At 49.5% G+C, this 18,854-nt stretch overlaps 9 protein-coding genes across 9 annotated transcripts; 3 read left to right on the top strand and 6 right to left on the bottom strand.

Moving 5' to 3' along the window:
- Window positions 1–236: 236 nt before the first annotated feature.
- BGZ61DRAFT_455575 (uncharacterized protein) lies at window positions 237–1,158 on the bottom strand. Its single transcript, XM_046246398.1, has 2 exons — window positions 818–1,158; window positions 237–765 (listed from the first exon to the last, which is right to left on the bottom strand). The coding sequence occupies exons 1-2, from the start codon at window positions 996–998 to the stop codon at window positions 293–295; spliced, it is 654 nt and encodes a 217-aa protein (XP_046101975.1). The 5' UTR covers window positions 999–1,158; the 3' UTR covers window positions 237–292.
- A 291-nt stretch (window positions 1,159–1,449) lies between these two features.
- On the bottom strand, window positions 1,450–2,394 carry BGZ61DRAFT_480330 (uncharacterized protein; the record flags this gene model as incomplete). Its single annotated transcript, XM_046249177.1, has 6 exons — window positions 1,450–1,616; window positions 1,662–1,739; window positions 1,791–1,868; window positions 1,928–1,987; window positions 2,041–2,093; window positions 2,147–2,394. 6 exons carry the CDS (start codon window positions 2,392–2,394, stop codon window positions 1,450–1,452), a joined length of 684 nt encoding a protein of 227 aa, XP_046101974.1.
- Window positions 2,395–5,726: 3,332 nt separating this feature from the next.
- BGZ61DRAFT_394433 (glutathione S-transferase) lies at window positions 5,727–7,009 on the top strand. Its single transcript, XM_046242898.1, has 2 exons — window positions 5,727–6,685; window positions 6,738–7,009. The coding sequence occupies exons 1-2, from the start codon at window positions 5,828–5,830 to the stop codon at window positions 6,912–6,914; spliced, it is 1,035 nt and encodes a 344-aa protein (XP_046101973.1). The 5' UTR covers window positions 5,727–5,827; the 3' UTR covers window positions 6,915–7,009.
- A 639-nt stretch (window positions 7,010–7,648) lies between these two features.
- On the top strand, window positions 7,649–9,684 carry BGZ61DRAFT_480328 (Carboxylesterase; the record flags this gene model as incomplete). The annotated part of the gene is made up of 4 exons (XM_046249176.1): window positions 7,649–7,953; window positions 8,023–8,503; window positions 8,575–8,773; window positions 8,822–9,684. 4 exons carry the CDS (start codon window positions 7,649–7,651, stop codon window positions 9,682–9,684), a joined length of 1,848 nt encoding a protein of 615 aa, XP_046101972.1.
- Window positions 9,685–9,816: 132 nt separating this feature from the next.
- Window positions 9,817–11,047, bottom strand: BGZ61DRAFT_357326 (family 93 glycoside hydrolase; the record flags this gene model as incomplete). Its single annotated transcript, XM_046240869.1, has 2 exons — window positions 9,817–10,411; window positions 10,464–11,047. The coding sequence occupies 2 exons, from the start codon at window positions 11,045–11,047 to the stop codon at window positions 9,817–9,819; spliced, it is 1,179 nt and encodes a 392-aa protein (XP_046101971.1).
- A 1,127-nt stretch (window positions 11,048–12,174) lies between these two features.
- Window positions 12,175–12,924, bottom strand: BGZ61DRAFT_534730 (uncharacterized protein; the record flags this gene model as incomplete). The annotated part of the gene is made up of 4 exons (XM_046254186.1): window positions 12,175–12,196; window positions 12,251–12,540; window positions 12,588–12,759; window positions 12,809–12,924. 4 exons carry the CDS (start codon window positions 12,922–12,924, stop codon window positions 12,175–12,177), a joined length of 600 nt encoding a protein of 199 aa, XP_046101970.1.
- A 394-nt stretch (window positions 12,925–13,318) lies between these two features.
- BGZ61DRAFT_455571 (Alpha/Beta hydrolase protein) lies at window positions 13,319–14,567 on the bottom strand. The gene has a single exon (XM_046246397.1). The coding sequence runs from the start codon at window positions 14,400–14,402 to the stop codon at window positions 13,398–13,400; it is 1,005 nt and encodes a 334-aa protein (XP_046101969.1). The 5' UTR covers window positions 14,403–14,567; the 3' UTR covers window positions 13,319–13,397.
- A 407-nt stretch (window positions 14,568–14,974) lies between these two features.
- On the bottom strand, window positions 14,975–16,470 carry BGZ61DRAFT_495714 (uncharacterized protein; the record flags this gene model as incomplete). Its single annotated transcript, XM_046250929.1, has 4 exons — window positions 14,975–15,013; window positions 15,045–15,192; window positions 15,226–15,748; window positions 16,407–16,470. 4 exons carry the CDS (start codon window positions 16,468–16,470, stop codon window positions 14,975–14,977), a joined length of 774 nt encoding a protein of 257 aa, XP_046101968.1.
- Window positions 16,421–18,691, top strand: BGZ61DRAFT_455570 (uncharacterized protein). The gene is made up of 4 exons (XM_046246396.1): window positions 16,421–16,876; window positions 16,944–17,515; window positions 17,577–18,213; window positions 18,289–18,691. The coding sequence occupies exons 1-4, from the start codon at window positions 16,543–16,545 to the stop codon at window positions 18,342–18,344; spliced, it is 1,599 nt and encodes a 532-aa protein (XP_046101967.1). The 5' UTR covers window positions 16,421–16,542; the 3' UTR covers window positions 18,345–18,691.
- Window positions 18,692–18,854: the final 163 nt, after the last annotated feature.

The following is an 18,854-nucleotide window of genomic DNA, read 5'->3' as shown; positions in this document are numbered from 1 at the left end:
TCCGTGGGCAAATCCGTCCGACATTGCTATCATCCACTCTATTTGCCACTGAGTCTAGGATACTGATTGACAGGGAGACCAGGACGAGAACCACGCCGTTTTCGAGCTGGCAACTGCCTTCACCGCTCGGTTTGTTAGCAGTCATTGAAAGATCAAGTCCTATAAATGTGTTAGATATTCCTTCGTAAGTCACCGGGGAGTAAATGCTTGGCGGGACTTTGTAAGGACAGATTGAACCGGTATTGACTAAATACATAATACGCATCGACCCGTGGCGAACGGTAAATAACGTCTAGTTCTCCTCGATAGCGATGACTGAGAATTCGTGACCACTAACTGTGACCTTCTCGCCAATTGACCACTTAGGCTTCGAGCTGAGCTCTTTCAACACATCAGCCACTCTCGGGATGGAAACGGCATTGCCAGCAGCAAAGGAAATGTTCCATTCTCCTGCATTCTTGACAAAATCTTCTCTCCTCGCAGAAAACCCATTGGCATCCAGGCTGTTGGCCTGATAGATGTTTCCAACCCTTCCAATGAAAGTATTTCCCTCGCTACTTCGTAGGATCCACGATGGCTCCTCTGGCTTCTCGTGAGCGGTTACATCTCGCCACACTTCCTCATATGCCGTCATGGCGTCATTCTTGTGGGGGCATTTGGTCTCGCCGACTTCGAGCTCATCACCATTGGGCAACTTGGTGAAAGATGCCTCGTCCGGATCAGTGAAACCGAGCGAGTCGATGATGTGTGTCCATCGACACGTAACTTAGATATTGAGTCAGTGATGTCCGGCTTTTTAAAAGAAAGAGAAACTTACATGGCTCCTCCTTGAGAATAGTCAGCTCGCCAGCGTGGCTCCATTGGATGGATGGCTCTTCTTTGGTGGTGCGCAAGTCGATAAAATAACCGCCAACATTGAGGGCAACGGTCCGCGTATCCTCGAAGGCTGGATCCGGCAGCCACCGGATGCTAATGCGTTCAACAGCTTGTCCCTTCATTTTGGAGTTGAATGTATCAGGTTTGAATAGTTGAAGAATTTAACTGTGATAAAAAGATGCGATGCGGTGTCTTAATATACAAAACGGCAAAGCTGATTCCGCCCGCCGGCGAGTGGCGGCGGTCGCCCGTGACGCCATTACGTACAATTGGTGGACCTGGATCTTGACGCTTGGAGTTTACCTTCCACTCGGCGCAAAGTTGTTTTAAATGGGGCATGATTTGGAACAACCAATTTTGGTAATTTATCCGCACTAGAATCGGGCGCCGGTCCCGGATCCGCTTACTCCGGCCGGCGGCGCAATGCTAACAGAAGAGAAAAGCAAAGGGGAAGTTGGCAATGGGCTCGAAGTTCTTGCACTGAACCCAAGGAATATTGATCATATTTGGTGCTGTTTAGACATAATATATATGAATTATATACACCTCGGTACTGTATTTCCAGGTCGAGGCTTAACTGGTCACGTCGAAGGTATGGGATTGGATGTTGATTGTAGCCACCTTCCAAGTCTTCCCACCATCTGTTGTAGACAGACCAGATGAAGTAGCCTTATTGAGACCCAGAGTATCTCCGAATGTTGCATCAGTTGCATTCAGGATGATAGTAGTGGAAAGGTATTCTATGGCGGTTAGATTCTATACTGGCAGTGAAGGAGAAAACTTACTGTGAGCAGCTGTAGTCCCAACGCATGCATCGTCTTGGCATTCTACCGCGGTACCCCATCCTTCTGCAAATCCGGATGCTGCGATATTAGTTAGCTAAATTGGCAAGACGCTTTTACCTAAATACTCACAGGTTGAGAGAGAGGATACAATTTTGCCGTTGATTGCTACAGTCTGGTCGTATTTCCTGGTAGAGTCGTTGTATTTATCTAGATAGATGATCAGCGCGAATGCAATATGGGAGACCAGGCGCTGGAACTAGACTTACAGTGGAATGTCAAATTGTCGCCAGTTGAGGCAGGAACCTCTGTACCTCCAAGCTGCGTATCTGCTTTAGTTAGCCTCTACTCTACTCTTTGAAGCCGGGTGTGACGGTAATACCTTCTAGAGTACTGGCCCATGTACACCATTGACCATTGCTGGCGCCGCAATTACTATTCGCGAGTCAGTATTCTGAGCATACTAATTCTGCCCTCGAGCCACATACCCTTTGGGATCGGAAAAGGCAACAGCGAGTGCTTGGATCAAATCGCCGCCACTGGTACCCATGCCAGCCCACAGAGCCAGTCGATCTTTTTGAGGGCTCGGAACTTTAGGTAGCACCAGTGTCGTAGTGGATTCACGAATCCACGACTTCGTTGGGCCAAGCGAGAAGGCAGGACCAAAGCTAACAATGTCCTGGCAGTTGGCCACTTGAAACAAAGCCAGAAGGCTCAAAGGGGCGGATAGACGCATTTTGGTTCAGCTTGGTAGAGGACTCTGCTTTAAACTGTTGATTCTGATTTCCTTCCTCCCTATTTGGAGAGAATCGTGTATTTATATTCTCTGATGTTCAACGGAATTTATTTTTCCACTATCAGTATGGAACTTTTCAGCATGCTGTGGTTTTATCTAAAAGGCTGGCATTCAAATTTCCGCCTATTAACTCCCTGTCGTGTTCCCTGTTTCGGCACATGAACGTGAACGGCGGCATCAAGTTAGGAAGTTCGGGTGGCGGCAAGTGGGGACTCAGTCCATAAGTAATTCGAGAATTGCCGTAATTGCCGTGCTGTCATATCACAGCGTCCGTAATGAGCCATTCCTCTTCCCTGTGTTTTGGCCCCTAAAACGAGCATGAAACATCAGGAACAGGTTCTGCCCCACTTATACGACCTGATTGAAGCTTCAATGCAACGTACCTAGTCATAGCATCCTAGCATGGAATGATGACGGGACGCGGGCCAGTGACATTTGCACTTCTGGCTTCACAGAGAGTTTGAGAGAGTGGAGCTATAATAATTCACCCAAGTGGCGTAAGCTAGGATGTTGTGAAGGACACTGTGGGAGCACAGTAGTACGTCCCACTGGGTCATGGGAGCCTGTGCCATTTCCCTCAGTGGAAAGTGTTCATGTAATTTCATAACTCTAGGTCATTCACCCCCATTTCATCATACTGCGGGTGCGTGGCAATGTAGCACCCGAAGGACCTGGCGACGCCTAGCAACGACGGAGATGGCCTAAGATGCCGATCAAGGATAGAGATGCATCCGAGGTAGAAATATCGATCATGAGTGACTGAGAATAATCTATTGATTCAGCTTTAAACAATTGGCAAAAGAAAATACCACTGTAAATAAATCTAGAGAAACTCTCATTTACAGATCTTGCTCTGCTTCGCCTCGTGCTCTCAACTTGGATATACCGAAGACATCACACGCAGAAGGAGATAAATCGTGCTATGTGTCGGAGGATTAGATATTGACTACTTCAATAATTAACAAAGCTTTGAGTAGCGTATTATCGCTATTAAGAAATGAGGTATCCGTACTTGTGCAGCAAGATGGTTTGGTCTGTGCTGGATTGATCAGCAGCTGCAACTATGAGCCATAATATATATGCTGGCGCAAGCTCGCGAGACACTCTGCTCATTATGTACGAGCACTTCCTCTCTAGAGCCGCCGACCAATTCGATAGTGGTGGTTCCCGTTACGTGCTGTGCCCCTCGGGATTGCAACCGGGAGGGGAGCCGACTTCGCTCCATTGGCAGTTATGCCAGAGAATACCGCCCTTAGGTATTATTAAATGCTGGGTTTAACTTTTTGAATCGGATGTGCATGAATGTACATAAAATTCCCTCGCCTGGAAGAAGGCAACCGGGAACCCGACCAGCACCATCTGACAAACCACCTTTGAACAAAAGCCGGGATCTCACCAATGCCAATTCTGTTGGAAATTGATCTTAGGTTAATTTAAATATCAAGCATAGATGTTTTGCTCCAGTGGATGCACTTGCACAGGAAAACCTCAAATCTTTCGGCCTTTGGTCGGTGATGCTATTTCGTCATTTGCCGTCTCCCATCTGCTGCAACGCCGCATAGCAGCCATCGCAATTGTTGGAATGCCTTCATCATCTGAACAACAAGAGTGTCGGACGGTTCAGATCTAGTCCCTCTCTACTGGGACCATGCGGCAGATTTCACCCTTCAGTAGTGTGACAAGGGGCACGGTTAGCCGAAGCATGTTCTCAGTGCTACTCGAGTTAGTTCTGTGCTTTGACCGCGATGGACTGATCGTCCATTAGCTCCCTCGTCCCGATCCCCCGCATCCTGTTCACCCATTAATTAAGTGAATACCCTCGTCCTTCCCTAATTTGGAGGCGTTGAAACGACTTCGTCGTGTCAGCCTTCGTGCGTCACTATGAAAGCTATGTGGAAGCTTGGCAGCGTCCTTGGCCGAGGCAGTGTCTCCCGAAGATGCCCTGATGGCCCAGATGCCTGAGTGCGCAGTAAGTTCTCCATACCCTCTTAATCAATACTGCTTCCAGGCCGTCTTAAATTGACGCTTTCAAGCTGACTTGTTTGGCTGTCGCGGTTGCGAATTCGCCGTGTTTGCCCACTAACAAGATGTGCACCTGGGCCGATGAAGGCATCGAAATGGACATGACAAGCTCTACGCAGATGAACTGCACTATCAGAGAGCCTCTAAGTGAGTTGCATTAGTTAAACACTGGTCCATTTTGTGACTGTAGCTTACCCTGCCGCCCCAAAACGACAAAAAACGTGACCATGACAAACTGTGACGCCCCAGTCCGCGACATATCTAGGTACCCAGCACATCATCCTGTCCAGCACCGTCGGGATCATCGCCTGTGTCCGCATTTCCAAGCGCATCATATTCAAGTTTTGGTGGAATCTCGGGCTCGAGATCGATGACTGGTGCATTCTAATCGCCAGTTTTACAGGCATTCCAAGCGACATTGTCACCAATATGGCTTACGGCCAACCGCTTGAGCCGAGCCACTTAGACCGTTCCCCGTGACTGCATTACCAACCTCGGCTTCATATTATGGCCGTTCTTTATTTTACTTAGATGACGCTGGTGAAGATGATGCTGTTCTTCTTCTGCCTGCTTATTTTCCCGGGAACAGTTGCTCACCGGGTTTTACTGGGAACCATCATGTTCGATGCAATTTCAGCATGGTGTTTGCTTTTGTGGCTATATTACAGTGCCGTCTTTTTGACCATTTCTAGGACCAGTGGGATGGCCAACATCAAAGCTATTGTGTTGACCTTAAACGCGTTACTTGGTCAAACGCTACCGTCAGCATTGCCATCGACTTTTGGATGCTGTCCATTCCCTTATCCCAGCTCATATTCCTTAAGTTGAGCTGGAGGAAGAAGGTGATCGACATCTGCGTCTGCATGCCCTCCCTCCGCGTTGCCATTGTCCGACTGCTCCCCGGCTCTCGGACACATCCCAACGATCCGATATCAATTATGAAATTAAAAGAGCATGCGAGTCAAGGAATAGAGGTGATAAGAGTCGCGGCCCTACAGCTTCTCATACGTGGTAGAATATAGTGAGCCGGACGAGACCAAACTTGTCCGCATGCGGGATTTTAATCATGGCAAGTCCGAGCTACGAATATAGGAATCAAGCACCAAGATAGGCTCCTATGACTTGGAATTCGGAATGGCCTTCGTCTCATGCTAAATAAACTCTGACGTGCTTGAGGCTAGCTATTCCGTACTTCCGCATTTCCGCGCTTCCGAGCGGGGTTACTTGAAGCATCCCCTCTCGCCAACCTTCATTCCTATCTACGAGCTACAAAGAAGTAGTCAGGCAAGAATCGACACGATTTGATTAAATTTATTGAACATCATTGTCAGATTATTCGAAAGCCGGAACCATGTCGATACACGCTGGTCCTGAGGATTCCTGGCATGGGGTTGTGGCCGATGGCGGGCAATTCCCTCCCGAGGCTGGACGATACCACCTTTATATTGGCTTGTTCTGTCCATTTGCCCATCGCGCCAATTTGGTTCGCCATATCAAGGGGCTCGAGTCCCTTATTGACATCTCCATTGTCAAACCATATCCGAAGGGAGACGACAAAGGCTGGCCTGGATGGCAGTTTCCAACCCTGCCTGATGATCCTTATGACGGAGCGACAGAGGATCATTTGTTCAAATCCAAGTTCATGCATGAGATATATTTCAAGGATGACCCCGAGTACAAAGGAAGATATAGCGTTCCTCTGTTGTGGGAGAAGAAACAGGGAAAGATCGTGAACAATGAAAGCGCAGAGATGCTGCGGTGGCTGCCGACAGCCTTCAACACAGTTCTGCCCGATGGCAGCCCTAACAGTGAGCTGAATCTCTATCCCGAGCACCTAAAAGGTGCCATCGATGAGATAAGCCTTTGGATGCAACGAGATCTCAACACGGGGGTCTACAAGGCCGGCTTTGCGACAACGCAGGAGGGATACGACGAAAACGTGCCGACGGTATTTGCGGCTTTGAACCACTTGGAGGCGCTCATTCATCAGAACGGCGGACCATACATTCTTGGCAAGGATCTCACCGAACTCGACATTAGAGCGTACGCGACCATTGTTCGATTTGACGCGGTCTACGTCCAGCACTTCAAGTGCAACCTGGGAACTATCCGCGCGGACTACCCTGTCATCCACGAGTGGTTGAAGAACCTTTACTGGAATGTCAAGGGATTCCGGGAGACAACGGACTTTAGGCACATCAAAGAGAATGTGAGTTTGCAGTTGCAACATTTGCTTCTCCAGCCACTAACTATACATATAGTACACCAAGAGCCACTTCAAAATCAACCCACTCGCCATCACCCCGATGGGTCCGTTCCCCGATATTGTGGAAGGAGTTGACCTAGACTTTAGCAAGCTCAAACCCGGTGCTATTCTGCATCCTGTCGTGGTCCAGCGCCAGAAGGCATTGTATGCACCAGTCTCGAGTAAATTCTAGTCTAAATGTCGTCACAAGAACAAGGGTTTCGTGTATTGCACAGCTTGCTAAAATAATTTTCACATTGTTAAATCAGAGACAAGCGCAGATCCGTCAAAATCCTTTTGCCTAATTTCCAGTAATCCCATTATAAGAGCTAATAGAAACAACAGTGTAGGCGCCTTGAGATGGAGAGGTCACCGTCAGTAGGACTCTTTGTTTATGTGGCATGACGCAATGGCGCCTACAAGATCGAAAGCCACGGGAGCCCGCCACCCACTAATCAGCACGGCTTTGCAGCATACAATCTTGTTCATTTGTTTAATGCTAGACTAAATGCTGAGCTATTTCATTTAGCCTATCAAGTCGACTCATCAGCTGTGATGCAATAGACTCGAAACAGCTCGTTCTCGTTTATGTTGGCGTCTGACAGCGCTAGACACAGGGCTGAGTCGCGTGGATCCTAGCGGATACGGCAATGCGGCATCGCGGCTACACGGCAAAATTGATGCTGTGAAGGATCAGCGGGGCGTCAGCTTCAACAATTAATCCGGCTACGCGCCTGTTGTTCTCGAATGGAATTCCATTTTAGGAAAGAACCGTGCATATCCAAGAGGATGAAGCTTTCACTGCCCAACGCCGATCGCATAAAGCAACATGCAATACATAAAGCTGAATCTGTTCCCGCTCTCATCGTTCGAATACTGCAAAGACATCAGACTCCTTGATCTACTTCTTAATTCAAAACTGCAAAAATGAGAACTCATCGGGTTCTAGCGACCTTACACCTTGCCGTGTCCTCTGTCCTGGGGAACTCAGGCCCCGTTGTGAAACTCTCCGCCGGTACCGTTCACGGAGGAAAATGCTCCAATGGGCAGACAAATTTGTTCGAGGGCATCCCATATGCTCAACCTCCCGTCGGGAAGTTGAGGTTCATGCCGCCACAACCACTCAAAGATTCATACGACGGAGGATCTCTGGATGCTACAAAGGCCCCTCCAATTTGCATTCAGTTTCCTTCAAGCCTCGATGTAACCGACCAGCCGGCTTCTGAAGATTGGTAAGTCAATACCTTTCTACTATTTCATATTTTGATGAGGATGAATCTTAATCTGACCCATCTTGACAGTCTGTACTTGGATGTCTATGTTCCCTCCAATGCCACCTCTAACTCAGCGCTGCCCGTCAAGGTCTGGGGATATGGAGGCGCTAATGAGGCTGGTTCGCTTTCCTACCCGCTCTACAATTCCTGCAACCTGGCACAAGATGCCATTGTCGTAACCTTCAACTACCGACTAGGTTCTCTAGGCTTTCTTGGCCTCGAGACCGCCGGGATCAAAGGAAACATGGCTATTCAAGACTACCTAGCTGCACTTCGATGGGTCAAGTCTAACATCGCTGCGTTTGGCGGTGATTCCTCAACTGTTGTACTGTTTGGTCAAAGCGCTGGTGGCGACGATACATTTACAGTTTCAACCCTGCCAGAGGCGAAGTCACTCATCTCTGCTGCGATTCTAGAGTCTGGAGGAGGCCAGGACTTAACATCAAAGTCTCTTGCCCAGTACTGTGGAGAGAGTTATGCTACGACGCTGAATTGCAGTATTCATGATGTAAGTAAATGAAGTTGGAATAATACACTGGATCACTAATAAAAAGTCAGTTGAGCTGCTTGCAGTCAAAGTCGGTTGCGGAACTCAGGGAAGCGTTTACGACTACCCCGGCACTTCTCGATCCCAGCCTGAATGGCGACAACCTTGCGGCAATCTATGGCTTTAACTTGCCGAACATCACGAATCTGAATTCTGCAATTCTGGATGGGGAGATCATCAAGGAAGAGCCTCTGAAGGTTGGATCTCAAGTGCCTATTATTGGAGGATCCGGTATGTGTGCAGTCTTTCTCAAGAACTATTGTGCTAACTCCAACGTAGCCGAGTTAGACTCTTCACTCTTCGTCCTTCCAGTTTTTCTGGGAACCGGCGAGCCCATAACAGAAGCTAATTACACGGAGTTTCTGGCGCGATGGGGCTCCCTGGGTCCTGTTATTGGTAAAGAGTACCCCCTCTCGCTCTTCAATGCCTCGGGCTCGACAGAAGAGGCCGTGATGGCGGCGATCACCCACATTGCCACTGTTTCTAGCTACGGCTGTCAAACATACCGAGCCCTTCGAGCTGCCGTTGCTGCAGGCACGCCAACTTTTGCCTATCGGTTTGATCACACCCCTTCCTTCCCTTGGTTATGGATCAACGGCACTGCATTCCCCGGAAAATATGCCAAATATTTCGGGGCTACTCATACGTCAGAATTGCCCTTCGTCTTTGGCAATCTTGACGACCAGCCTTGGGGTAATGGCACTGCGAATGGCACCACCGTCGAGAGGGAAATGAGTCGTACCTTGATAGAGGCTTGGACCGCTATGGCTGCGAAAGGAAACCCATCGACTGTGCGCCAGCATTGGCCTCGATTTGGCAAATGCCAGGACACGGGTCTTTACATCCAGGATGGTTTCAAGTCTACGTCTCTTGACTTCACCGAGTGCCAGTTCTGGGATGCAATCTGGGCTAAACTTGGAGCTTACAATGTCCCTTGGCCATCAAAGACGGAATGCCCTTCAAACTCCACGGGCTCCTCTGCCCCTACCAAGAGTGTTGGAACTGTGGGCGCGTCGGCCACCGGCACACCTGACTCTTCGCCATCCGCCCCGACTCATAGCACGAGTGTAGCAGGAAGAACAGTGGAAAGGTTTGGTATGGCTGGGGTTTTCTGCGTAGTTGCAATCGCTCTTGCGGTTTAGTGCATGGCGATGTAGAAGTGGACGGACCATAAGACCAGGGAGAAAGATTGACGGAACTCGGAGGAACTCGGAGTAAATACACTTTTATGTACATATATTAAACTGCGACTTCAGGTCTAGTATTCTAGCTTTTTACACTCCAATCGCAGTCAAGTCAACCACACTGATACTAACTTGATTGACACTGCTTGGAGGCAAATGTCCTCCACCAATAATAGCCAACAAATTGTCATCCTCTCGAAAGAGCATGAGATTTCTAGAATAGGCCTTTGGCTGAGGGACGGTGTACTCGACCCATGAATCTGCTGCGCCCAGATTCTTGTTGACGAAGATGTTCGACTGACTTCCAGAGCTGACGATAATGCTACCCGAAGCCCCGCCCACAGAACTCCAGACCACAGAAGGAGAGCTGACAGGCCGCGTTCCTGATGTCGATACCAACGAATATGCCGTAGCGCTGAGGATGTTGAGTGGGTTGGAGGTGAGGCGGTAATGGAGCCGGCAACCATCTGTGCCGCAGACCTCGTAGACGTAAATATAGTTACCGTTGGGCAACAAGGCCAGAACTGGCATGCCAGGGCGGGCTACGTAGTTGTTGTTGTCATGGACGTCGTCGACAACAGAAGACCAGGTCAGAAGATCTGAAGTTGTCTGATGGGAGAGCTTCTGGCCATAGTTGGCATCACGCTGATCAGCGTAATAGCAGACCAGCTGGTTGTTGTAAACCCTGGGTCCCAGTTAGTCACCGTTCGTCATATTATTAAAAAAATATTTCTCACATCAAAAATGGCTCCCAGACTGGGGTGAGTCCATTATTCGGCCGTGCCTCGCCACCACTGGCAATCGAGCTCACAAAATCCCAGTTCTCGCCACCATCTGTGCTGGCATACACATCAATCTTGGTTTGGCTGAGGTCCGTCGGGATGCTGTTTCCCGCGAGAAGAATGGTTCCAGCCCGATAATCTCCAATAGCTTGTGGGAGCTCATAGAGGAATGGTTGGTAGCGCAGGCCCCAGCTGTTCACCTGATCCTCAACCTTTCCTACTTCGGCCCAGGTCACGCCGCCATCGAGAGACTTATAAATGGGAAAGTACACCAGCGGAGGCTCGGGGGAATAGTTCTCCCATGTGGCGATAAGAGACCCATCCGAGAGCTCTATAACACGCGAGTAAAGAACTCTAGGATCAGTCCAGCCAGCATTGGCGGGTGGAGAGAATAGGACATTGTTGGAAAAGGTCGACGTGGGAACAGTTCGCTTCTCAACAGGGCTCGGAGGCTGCGGAAGAGTCTTCGGCGTTGGAGAACAAGAGGCAACCTGAAGAAGGCCGAGGAGTCCTCCAACGAGGAAAGATTGAACGCGCATGTTCGATATTCCTGGACCGCGCTCAAAGTCGAGTTTATGATCAGGTAAGGTTGAGTAGTATCACTGAGTGGGAAAGAGCCTTATTTCTCATGTTGTAAAGGCGGCATGCGTGTTTTTATATACGTCGTAAAAGGGAGATGCCCCGGTCCTCCGAGCCCATTTGGGACCGAGATCATCCTTCACTAGTAATGTTGAGTTGAGTTCCACCCCCGCATAAGCCTAACCCCACGTCCAGGGATCGTGACAATTGAATGTTGTTGCCACTGGCTCCCCACAATAACATCATACGGCATGTGAGAGGCAGAAATAAGCGCACTCTTGTCAATGGACCGGCTGTTAACCTTTTAAGTTAACTTCGACTGTACCCCTGTCGTAGCCATACTTTTCCGAAGTCGGAAAGAGAGGGACTTGCGGGGAGATGGTTGTGATTCGAGCGCTTGTCGAGGACGTCTTGGCCTGCGGGGACCTCGGCAAGTTGGGCAAGGAAAGCCTTCATAGTGCCGGGGAAAGAACTTTTTTGGGAAGCTATGATGCTATGTACCCCTCAAATATTTCCTGAAATGGCGAATTGAAAGGTCCGAGGTTCTTGCATGCTCGACTTGGCATACGAGCACGTCGTCTGATGCCCTCAAGCAGCAGCTTGGTCAATGAAGTGCGCGAATAGAAAAACCACATGATTCTGCGAACTATGCTCCAGAGAATATAAATGAACGATAGTGGTGATTGGTTGATGCCTTTATTCCGAAACCATGCATCAAGGTCGTCTCAGCACGCGTGGTCTGAAATGTTGGGTTCGACGGTCATGCCTAAAGGTAACTGGTGATAGCCTAGTTAATGATATGATCGGTGGCCTACTCTGGGTAGTTTCGTCATCCCGGTTACTCATCTAGAGCCAGAAACTTAATGATAGCACATTTTGATCAAAGAACATGCACCTTGAAGGTATCTGTTCGCACTCTATCCGTTCGAAATGGCACGCAAGGATTGTTATTTCCAGTTCTAATTCCTAGGCTTCCAGCCACCTTCTGCTTCAAAAGTCTCCCCAAACTTCTGACTAACTGCTAGCAAATGCCTTTCATGGTACCTTGGTGCAACTAAGGATAAACCAATCGCTAAGCCTGGAAGATTCACGACAGGTGTATGAAGCGCCTGTAGAATAGGTTAGAAATTGCAACAAGTTTAGAACGCTGGACGAGGACTTACCGTCCACATGCCGTTAAATGCTGCACTGCCAGTTGATTCGACACCTGTTGGGGCCCCGTCTGGCACACTTGGGGGATCAAGCTGCGGCTGTGTGGTGACGGGCGGCCATAGTACCAGTCCCTAGGCGCGTGCCCGGTCAGGCCCTTGAGGCTGGTGATACCCTTGCGGATGTACGCCTTCTCCCTCTCGATTGACCAGTCGTGGTGGTCAACCCAGCGACAAGCGTGTGAGGCGATGTCGTGGCCCTCCTCGACACAACGCGTGACGGCCTCGGGCTGCTGCTCGACGGCCTTCGCGACAGCATAGAGGGTGAACTTATCTTGTGCGAGTTGAAGACCTTGAAGAGACGCCAGAAGCCGATGCGCAAGCCGTATTCGTACTCAGCCTCGGCGTCGTAGTTGCGCTCGTTCTGGCGGCCCTCTTCAGGGTGTTCAGGGAGGTTTGTCTCTGCGACGCCGTCGCCGCTGAGGACGGAGCGCTCGCCGCCCGGTGTGAATGAGTAAATGGGGCTTGTTCCTAAGCAGAGCTAAACTTGCCTCTTCGTAGTTGATGACAAACAAAATGGCGATTTTGGCTTTGTTGGGCCATTTCAAGCCTTCCAGTCCTTTTTCACCATAACCCTTGAAGTCACGCGCAAAGCCGTAGTCGGGATGAGAGGCGTAGATTTCAGGCATGATGATGATCTTATTGGACGATTGAAGTTGGGAGACAATTGAGGAAGATTCACGCTTAGAGACCGCACTAAAGAGTTGTCAATGATGTGTATTTATGGTTGACAAGTGGATCGAATCCTCAACAGCGGCGCCATCGGCGAATTCCTTCGCTTTTCGTCCGTTAGCAGAAAGAGGCCGGTACGGAAGTTGGATCGCAATCTTTCAGTCTGCGGCGCATTGTGAGGGGCTCTGATAAGCTCCCATTATCTCGTCGCAAATGTCGTAGGAATTGAGCGTCTTATCGCGTCCCACTTGCCAAGGTGATGAGTCGAAGCGCAATCGGTCCATGGTTTCCGGCCAGCTCCAGACTTGCCGACGGTATGGGATATGTTTGCGGTCAGCAAAGAGGGGGAGTGGAGATTTAGTAAATAAAGTAGTGTTTCTAAATCTAGGTAATTATTGCGAAACTTCAAAACATACCAACTTGTGTTGGATTAAGACTCGGGATCTATACTCAACCCGCACAGCGCTGTCAAGATTTCCTTCTGATGCCTCATGACTGATGATGTATGGCTTTCCCCTTCGTATCTCGTGAAAACGGCATTGGGAATCTTGTCGGCCATCGCTTTGCCCGCAGCCGGTGGGGCGAGATTATCCTTCTCTCCATACCATAGCCTGACCTGAATGCCCTTGATATCCTCCAGATCAAATCCCCAAGGCTTCACGACTAGACTTGCTTCGTGTACATACCCATGACTTCCCTGAATGAACGCGCCGCGTAGCGAATCTGTCAAAATCCGCATATTATTCTCATCCTTGGCGATATCGGTATCAGCGCCCTTTACTTCTGTTGCCAAGAGCTTCTTGACTGCCTTCTCCAGTACTGTTGGATCGGGGTTCCTTGCTGATTTCCCAATCATTGCATCCCACATCCATCCCACGACGCCATTAGGGACCCAGTCCATTGCGTGGAAGCTAAGTCTTTGAATCAAGCCCATGCCCTGCTGCGTCATGTTGCGTGGGCCAAGACCGCCCACGACTCCAACGCCCTGGAGCCCCGGGAGTTTGTCTTTCTGCGCGGCGCATGCCAATGCATATCCGCCACCTCCAGAAACAGCCAGGATGAAATATTTGTCGAGCTTCAGGTGCTGTGCCACCGTTGCAACATCACCCGCATATGCCGTCATTGTGCGGGCTGAATCGCGTGTTGAGAGACCCATGCCAGGTCGGTCGAGTCCGATGAGGCGCACGTCGAGAGCTGTGGCATTTGCCTCCCATAATGAAGCTTCAAACCGCGATCCTGGGAGGCCGTGGAGATAGACGACGGGAGTTCCAGATTTAGATCCATACTCTGCGAAGCCGATTTTGCGGTCGGTGTCAGGGAAATTGATCACCTGAGAGGTGCGGTCTTGCTCCTGTGGCCCATCTATCTCCGTGTTGGACACGGGGGAAGAAATGTCCTCCGGCTTCTCGGCAACTTTCTCGGCTTCACGGTCCATGATGCTGATGAAGATCTTGATTTCCAATGAATTAATGGAGAGTAGCGAGATTAAAAAGCCCAAGCGAGAAGAGACTGAATTATAAGTGAGAGTTGGCGACGGAGGTTATATGTCCCAAACATTGATGCCTAAGTGTGGTAGAGCCAGAACGAAGATACGACAGGGGTTTTTCAGCTGAAGAAGTGGCTGCTCCGCCACAAATTGCAGAGATGGCCTATCAGCATGCAGTGTGTTGATTATGTACTCAACAGGCAACCCGGAAATGCACTAATCATCATGCTCACTAATGAGGGAATGAGCACTGCGGTTTTAATTTTCTGTCGGGTAGATTGCGAGAGCATAACATCGTACACAACCAGAACTGAATAAAAATCCAAAGTAGGAATTAATAAACATTAACCATGGATAAATAACAATATGCAATTTTATGTGCTTTTCCTCTGCCAAATGCGAATCGCCGTGTTGCAATGCTCTTTGCTCACTTCATCTAGCACCCTAATCAATTTTAAAATGCTGCCTCAAGCCACCTGGCTTGGTGGTTGCCTAAACGCCATGTCTACCGCTTCGGTTCTCTAACGCCATCTCTTCATCCCCTGGTCTTTCCACCAGTTCTTCATGGGCAGTGGTTTCACCATCGTTTACTACACCAGTTAATGGTTTTTGACGGTTGAGATTCGTATTCCCAACCAGAGCGGTCAATAACCCACTCAAACCTGAGCAAAGAGTAAATAACATGAAGATGTAATGCAGACCATCCATGTATTTTTGAGGATGTCTTTTTTCTCCTGCTCTGAAACATCATTCGTCCAGTGCGTAGGTAGACGAGGTCAATTGGGCAATCATGGTATCCGTCATTGATGGGTTACTTGACAAACCCTTACTTAGAGTGTTTGACAGAATGACTCCTGAAATAACCAGGCCAAATGTTCCAGCAATGGTGCGGATGAAATTTCGCAGTCCCGTCGTCACAGCTCGATCCTCGCTGAGACTGTTGGCATACATCCCCACCAGAGTTTGCTGTAGGGTGAGACCAATGCTGGCACCCTCGACGATGAGGATACCAATTAGTGGCCCGAGGCCCGTATTTTTGTCGAAAATAAATGTGAACCCATTTCCGACGGCCCAGAGGATAAAACCGACGAGAATGCACAGCAAAAAAAGACCAGCACGGCTCATGTACTGCCCTAATAAAATAGAATTGAGCGACGTGGTAATGACAATGGGAAGAATAAGGGCGCCAGAATCCAATGCAGAGTATTTGAGAATGGACTGGAAGTATATGGGCAGATGGAAAAAGTTGCAAAAATACGCGAGTAGTCGAGGTGTGGGATAACGCCAGCCCGGTACTGATCGCGGGAGACTTCAAAGCAGACTCGGCTAGGACGGCTGTGGATGAGGTGTACCAGAATTATGACGTGGCTATCGTGTTTGGCAGATAATTTGTTGCCAACCCCGATCTCATCTTCCGGATCAAGTCGGGCGTCGGGCTGGCGAAGTACGAGCGGACGTATTTCTACTCCTAAATTACGGAAAGGGTACGTTGACTATCAGTCTAGCCAGCAGTTTCTGAAAATTATGGAGGCTAGATAGTATTTAGATGAGATAATTAGAATCAAATGATCTAGTTTAGGTATGTATTGCTGTGGAAAATCGAGCTCGAGAACGTGTGCTTGTGTGCAAATGGCGGATGAATCAGCACACTGTGCGTTCGCTAATATTAACGTGGAAAGCTCATAGTGGAATGAGGAAAATTGCAGAGTCAATGGAGGGCTCCAATGGCAGTATATATGAATGACAGTATTTTTCCAAGATAAATCGGAACGAATTTTCGGTTACTGACATTGACTCAACAACAAGTTTCATGATGATACTACAGTTGCATCGGCCACCGGATCGGGTTCGTCTAACTCCCGGACTGCGCCGCACGCCATTCGCGTCTCCAATTCGCTGGACTCATGTACAATCCTGGAAGCAGAAAATAAATGCGGGGTAACTTAAGCGTACCTGGTAAATTATTTAGATAACCTGTCACCGCATATTCAGAACCCAATGCAGCCAAACCGTCCATAGGCGAAACGACAGCAGTGTAACCTCGGCCTTCACTTCAATGCTCTCCCACTGACAGTCCCTCTTTTTATCGATGGATTCTGCATCTGCAAACGAACGGCTGCCCTCGACCCGGACACGCAAGCGCAAAACCGCGGTGGCGGCCGCGGAAGACGACAAGAAGCGTGCGCAGAACCGCGTTGCGCAGAAGAGCTTCCGCGAAAAGCAGCAGAGCCGGCTACAGTACCTGGAGTCGTTCGTCGAGGCCATCAAGTCGGGCCAGGCCACCCAGGATGAGGACGCGCGCTACGACAAGCTGTTGCGCAGCCACCTGGAGCTGCTCGAGGAAAATCGCCAACTGAAGGACAACCTGATCGGGCTCCGGCAGAAGCTCACGTACATTGGCCAAAGTGCCTCGGCCGCTGCTGGTAAGCTCAAGTTTCCCCTGGAGCTGTGATGTTTTTGAGTGAGCTTTGGCTGATGGATTCGTCTCAGAGGACAGTGTCTTTGATGCGTTGTTGAAAGACCACGGGAGTGAACGCGGTTCTGCTGTATCACCGCCGCAGAACCAGGTTGAACCGAGACATGATCCCACCGCTGCAGTTGTCGTGCAGAACAGACCACATCTCGTCCCTGCGACATCTGCGGGATATACCATGTACGAAGCTGTGCGAACCTCGAGCGCACCCGATTCCCAAGGCAAAGAACCGCTCTCGATGCCTAGCACCCAAGCAATGCTTCCAACTGGCTTCTACGGCCACTTACCAAAGCTTCCCTCCGTTGCTGGAGGAGCAGAAACGTTTGATGCCATTCACCCCTTGACTGACCCCTTCTTCCTATCCGTCGATTTCGCGCCGATATCTTCAAAGACGTCATTTGCCAGTAAAGTTGAAGCGGGTTGCAAACGGTACATTTCTGAAATTGCCCAAGCCAACAGTCAGGCCTCGGCAGGTCAGTTGGCCACTAGAAGTAACTTCGACCAAGCCCAACTTATTCAACAGATTGCGTCGGCGGGTGTCAATGTGATAGCGTCGTTTTCTGGCCTTACAACGTACATATATGGCTCGGTTAGTTTGAATACCTGCCCAGGATATACCTCTAAGTTTCAACGGTAACCGACTTCTTTAGAATTTCTTCCGGTGTCTAGAACGCATCCTGCAGTGGAGGCTATGTAACACGACAGAGTTCCGCATGGCCATCCCGGAGCCGTTTCGGCCCACTCCGCTACAGGACGCCTCGACGTCCCACCCTATCATCATCGACTTCATAACGTGGCCGTCGATACGCGACCAGATGATCCTGCACCAGGACAGCCTCGACCTGGACTTGCTGTGCCAAGAGCTAACCCTGCATGCCGTTATTGAGATACCCGAGAAGGAAATTGCAGTTGGCGTCTATGACTACGTGCAGAACGCAATGAACGTGCAGGAGAAACAGTCCGCATCTGGTTCGGCCGCAACGTGTCTTGAGGAAACGAACTGGACGTATATCAATGTCCCGGTGGACCTGGCCTTTTCTATGGGTTTTGATCCGGCCGAGGATCTGATTGTGCAAGAGCTCACGAATCGCGTACAAGGCGCCAGTTTGACGCAGCCCGACGCAGGGACATCATCTAAACCAGCCGACCGGTCGTCAAAAATTGGCGAGGAGAGACATGACCAAATCAAGCAGCGCGGCATATCACACCCGGGGATTTATCATATGCGCACATGGAAGCTGAGCAAGGAGTTTGCATGGAAGTGGCCTATCTTGGATTGCTCGTCTGGTAAGTACATTCTTCTCAAACGCCTTGCGTCGATGTTGGCTCTCGCATGATGGAAGTTAATGATGCTCGTTGTAGTCATCTCGACATACGATAAAGTGTCTTATGCAACGGCGTCGCAGCTTCTTGGCTGAGGGTAAGGGAGGGCATATTGACAAATAACAATAGACGCGAGACATGTGACTCGAGGAATGTGCGGGCATCTACAATTAGATCGCAGTGCGACGTTACGACTTTATATACCCGAGGGTAGACGCTGACCTCGGCCTTAGCTGAGACGAGGAGGGAAATTAGCCGGTCTGATGGTGTGATGATCTAGATCTAGACTTCCCCAGACTTCTGTCACTTCTACGATATCATTAGTCGGAGAATTCACTTCCGGATCCCCCAGTGCCATCCCCGCACTCTCTGTTTGCGGGGTATGGGGTTGGGCGTTCACCGGAACAATGCTATCCATACAAATAGACTTCTTTTCCAATCACGCACCGTATCTGTCATGGCTTTCTTTGTAATGGCTTTCTCCGTAATATCGTGTAATCGTCCCATGCATCACCAGCCTCTTTGTAGATAGCAGTAATATTTGAGCCCATTGACATGCCTGGAATCATATTCGTATATGACTGTGGACAATTGTCTTCTCGTCC

The sequence above is a fragment of the Ilyonectria robusta genome, assembly GCF_021365365.1.
Source record: "Ilyonectria robusta strain PMI_751 chromosome Unknown BGZ61scaffold_15, whole genome shotgun sequence".
NCBI classification, from domain to species: domain Eukaryota; kingdom Fungi; phylum Ascomycota; class Sordariomycetes; order Hypocreales; family Nectriaceae; genus Ilyonectria; species Ilyonectria robusta.
This window is presented reverse-complemented; position numbering and strand designations above follow the sequence as displayed.

What these genes read in the sequence shown, in the direction of transcription:
- BGZ61DRAFT_394433 (XM_046242898.1), top strand. Translation starts at nt 5,828, where the DNA reads ATGTCGATACACGCTGGTCCTGAGGATTCCTGGCATGGGGTTGTGGCC. An exon ending in TTAGGCACATCAAAGAGAAT is followed by an intron (nt 6,686 to 6,737) that starts GTGAGTTTGCAG and finishes CTATACATATAG; the next exon opens with TACACCAAGAGCCACTTCAA.
- BGZ61DRAFT_455575 (XM_046246398.1), bottom strand. Translation starts at nt 998, where the DNA reads ATGAAGGGACAAGCTGTTGAACGCATTAGCATCCGGTGGCTGCCGGAT. An exon ending in TATTCTCAAGGAGGAGCCAT is followed by an intron (nt 766 to 817) that starts GTAAGTTTCTCT and finishes TCAATATCTAAG; the next exon opens with TTACGTGTCGATGGACACAC.
- BGZ61DRAFT_455571 (XM_046246397.1), bottom strand. Translation starts at nt 14,402, where the DNA reads ATGGACCGTGAAGCCGAGAAAGTTGCCGAGAAGCCGGAGGACATTTCT.
- BGZ61DRAFT_455570 (XM_046246396.1), top strand. Translation starts at nt 16,543, where the DNA reads ATGGATTCTGCATCTGCAAACGAACGGCTGCCCTCGACCCGGACACGC. An exon ending in CAACGTACATATATGGCTCG is followed by an intron (nt 17,516 to 17,576) that starts GTTAGTTTGAAT and finishes CGACTTCTTTAG; the next exon opens with AATTTCTTCCGGTGTCTAGA. An exon ending in TATCTTGGATTGCTCGTCTG is followed by an intron (nt 18,214 to 18,288) that starts GTAAGTACATTC and finishes TGCTCGTTGTAG; the next exon opens with TCATCTCGACATACGATAAA.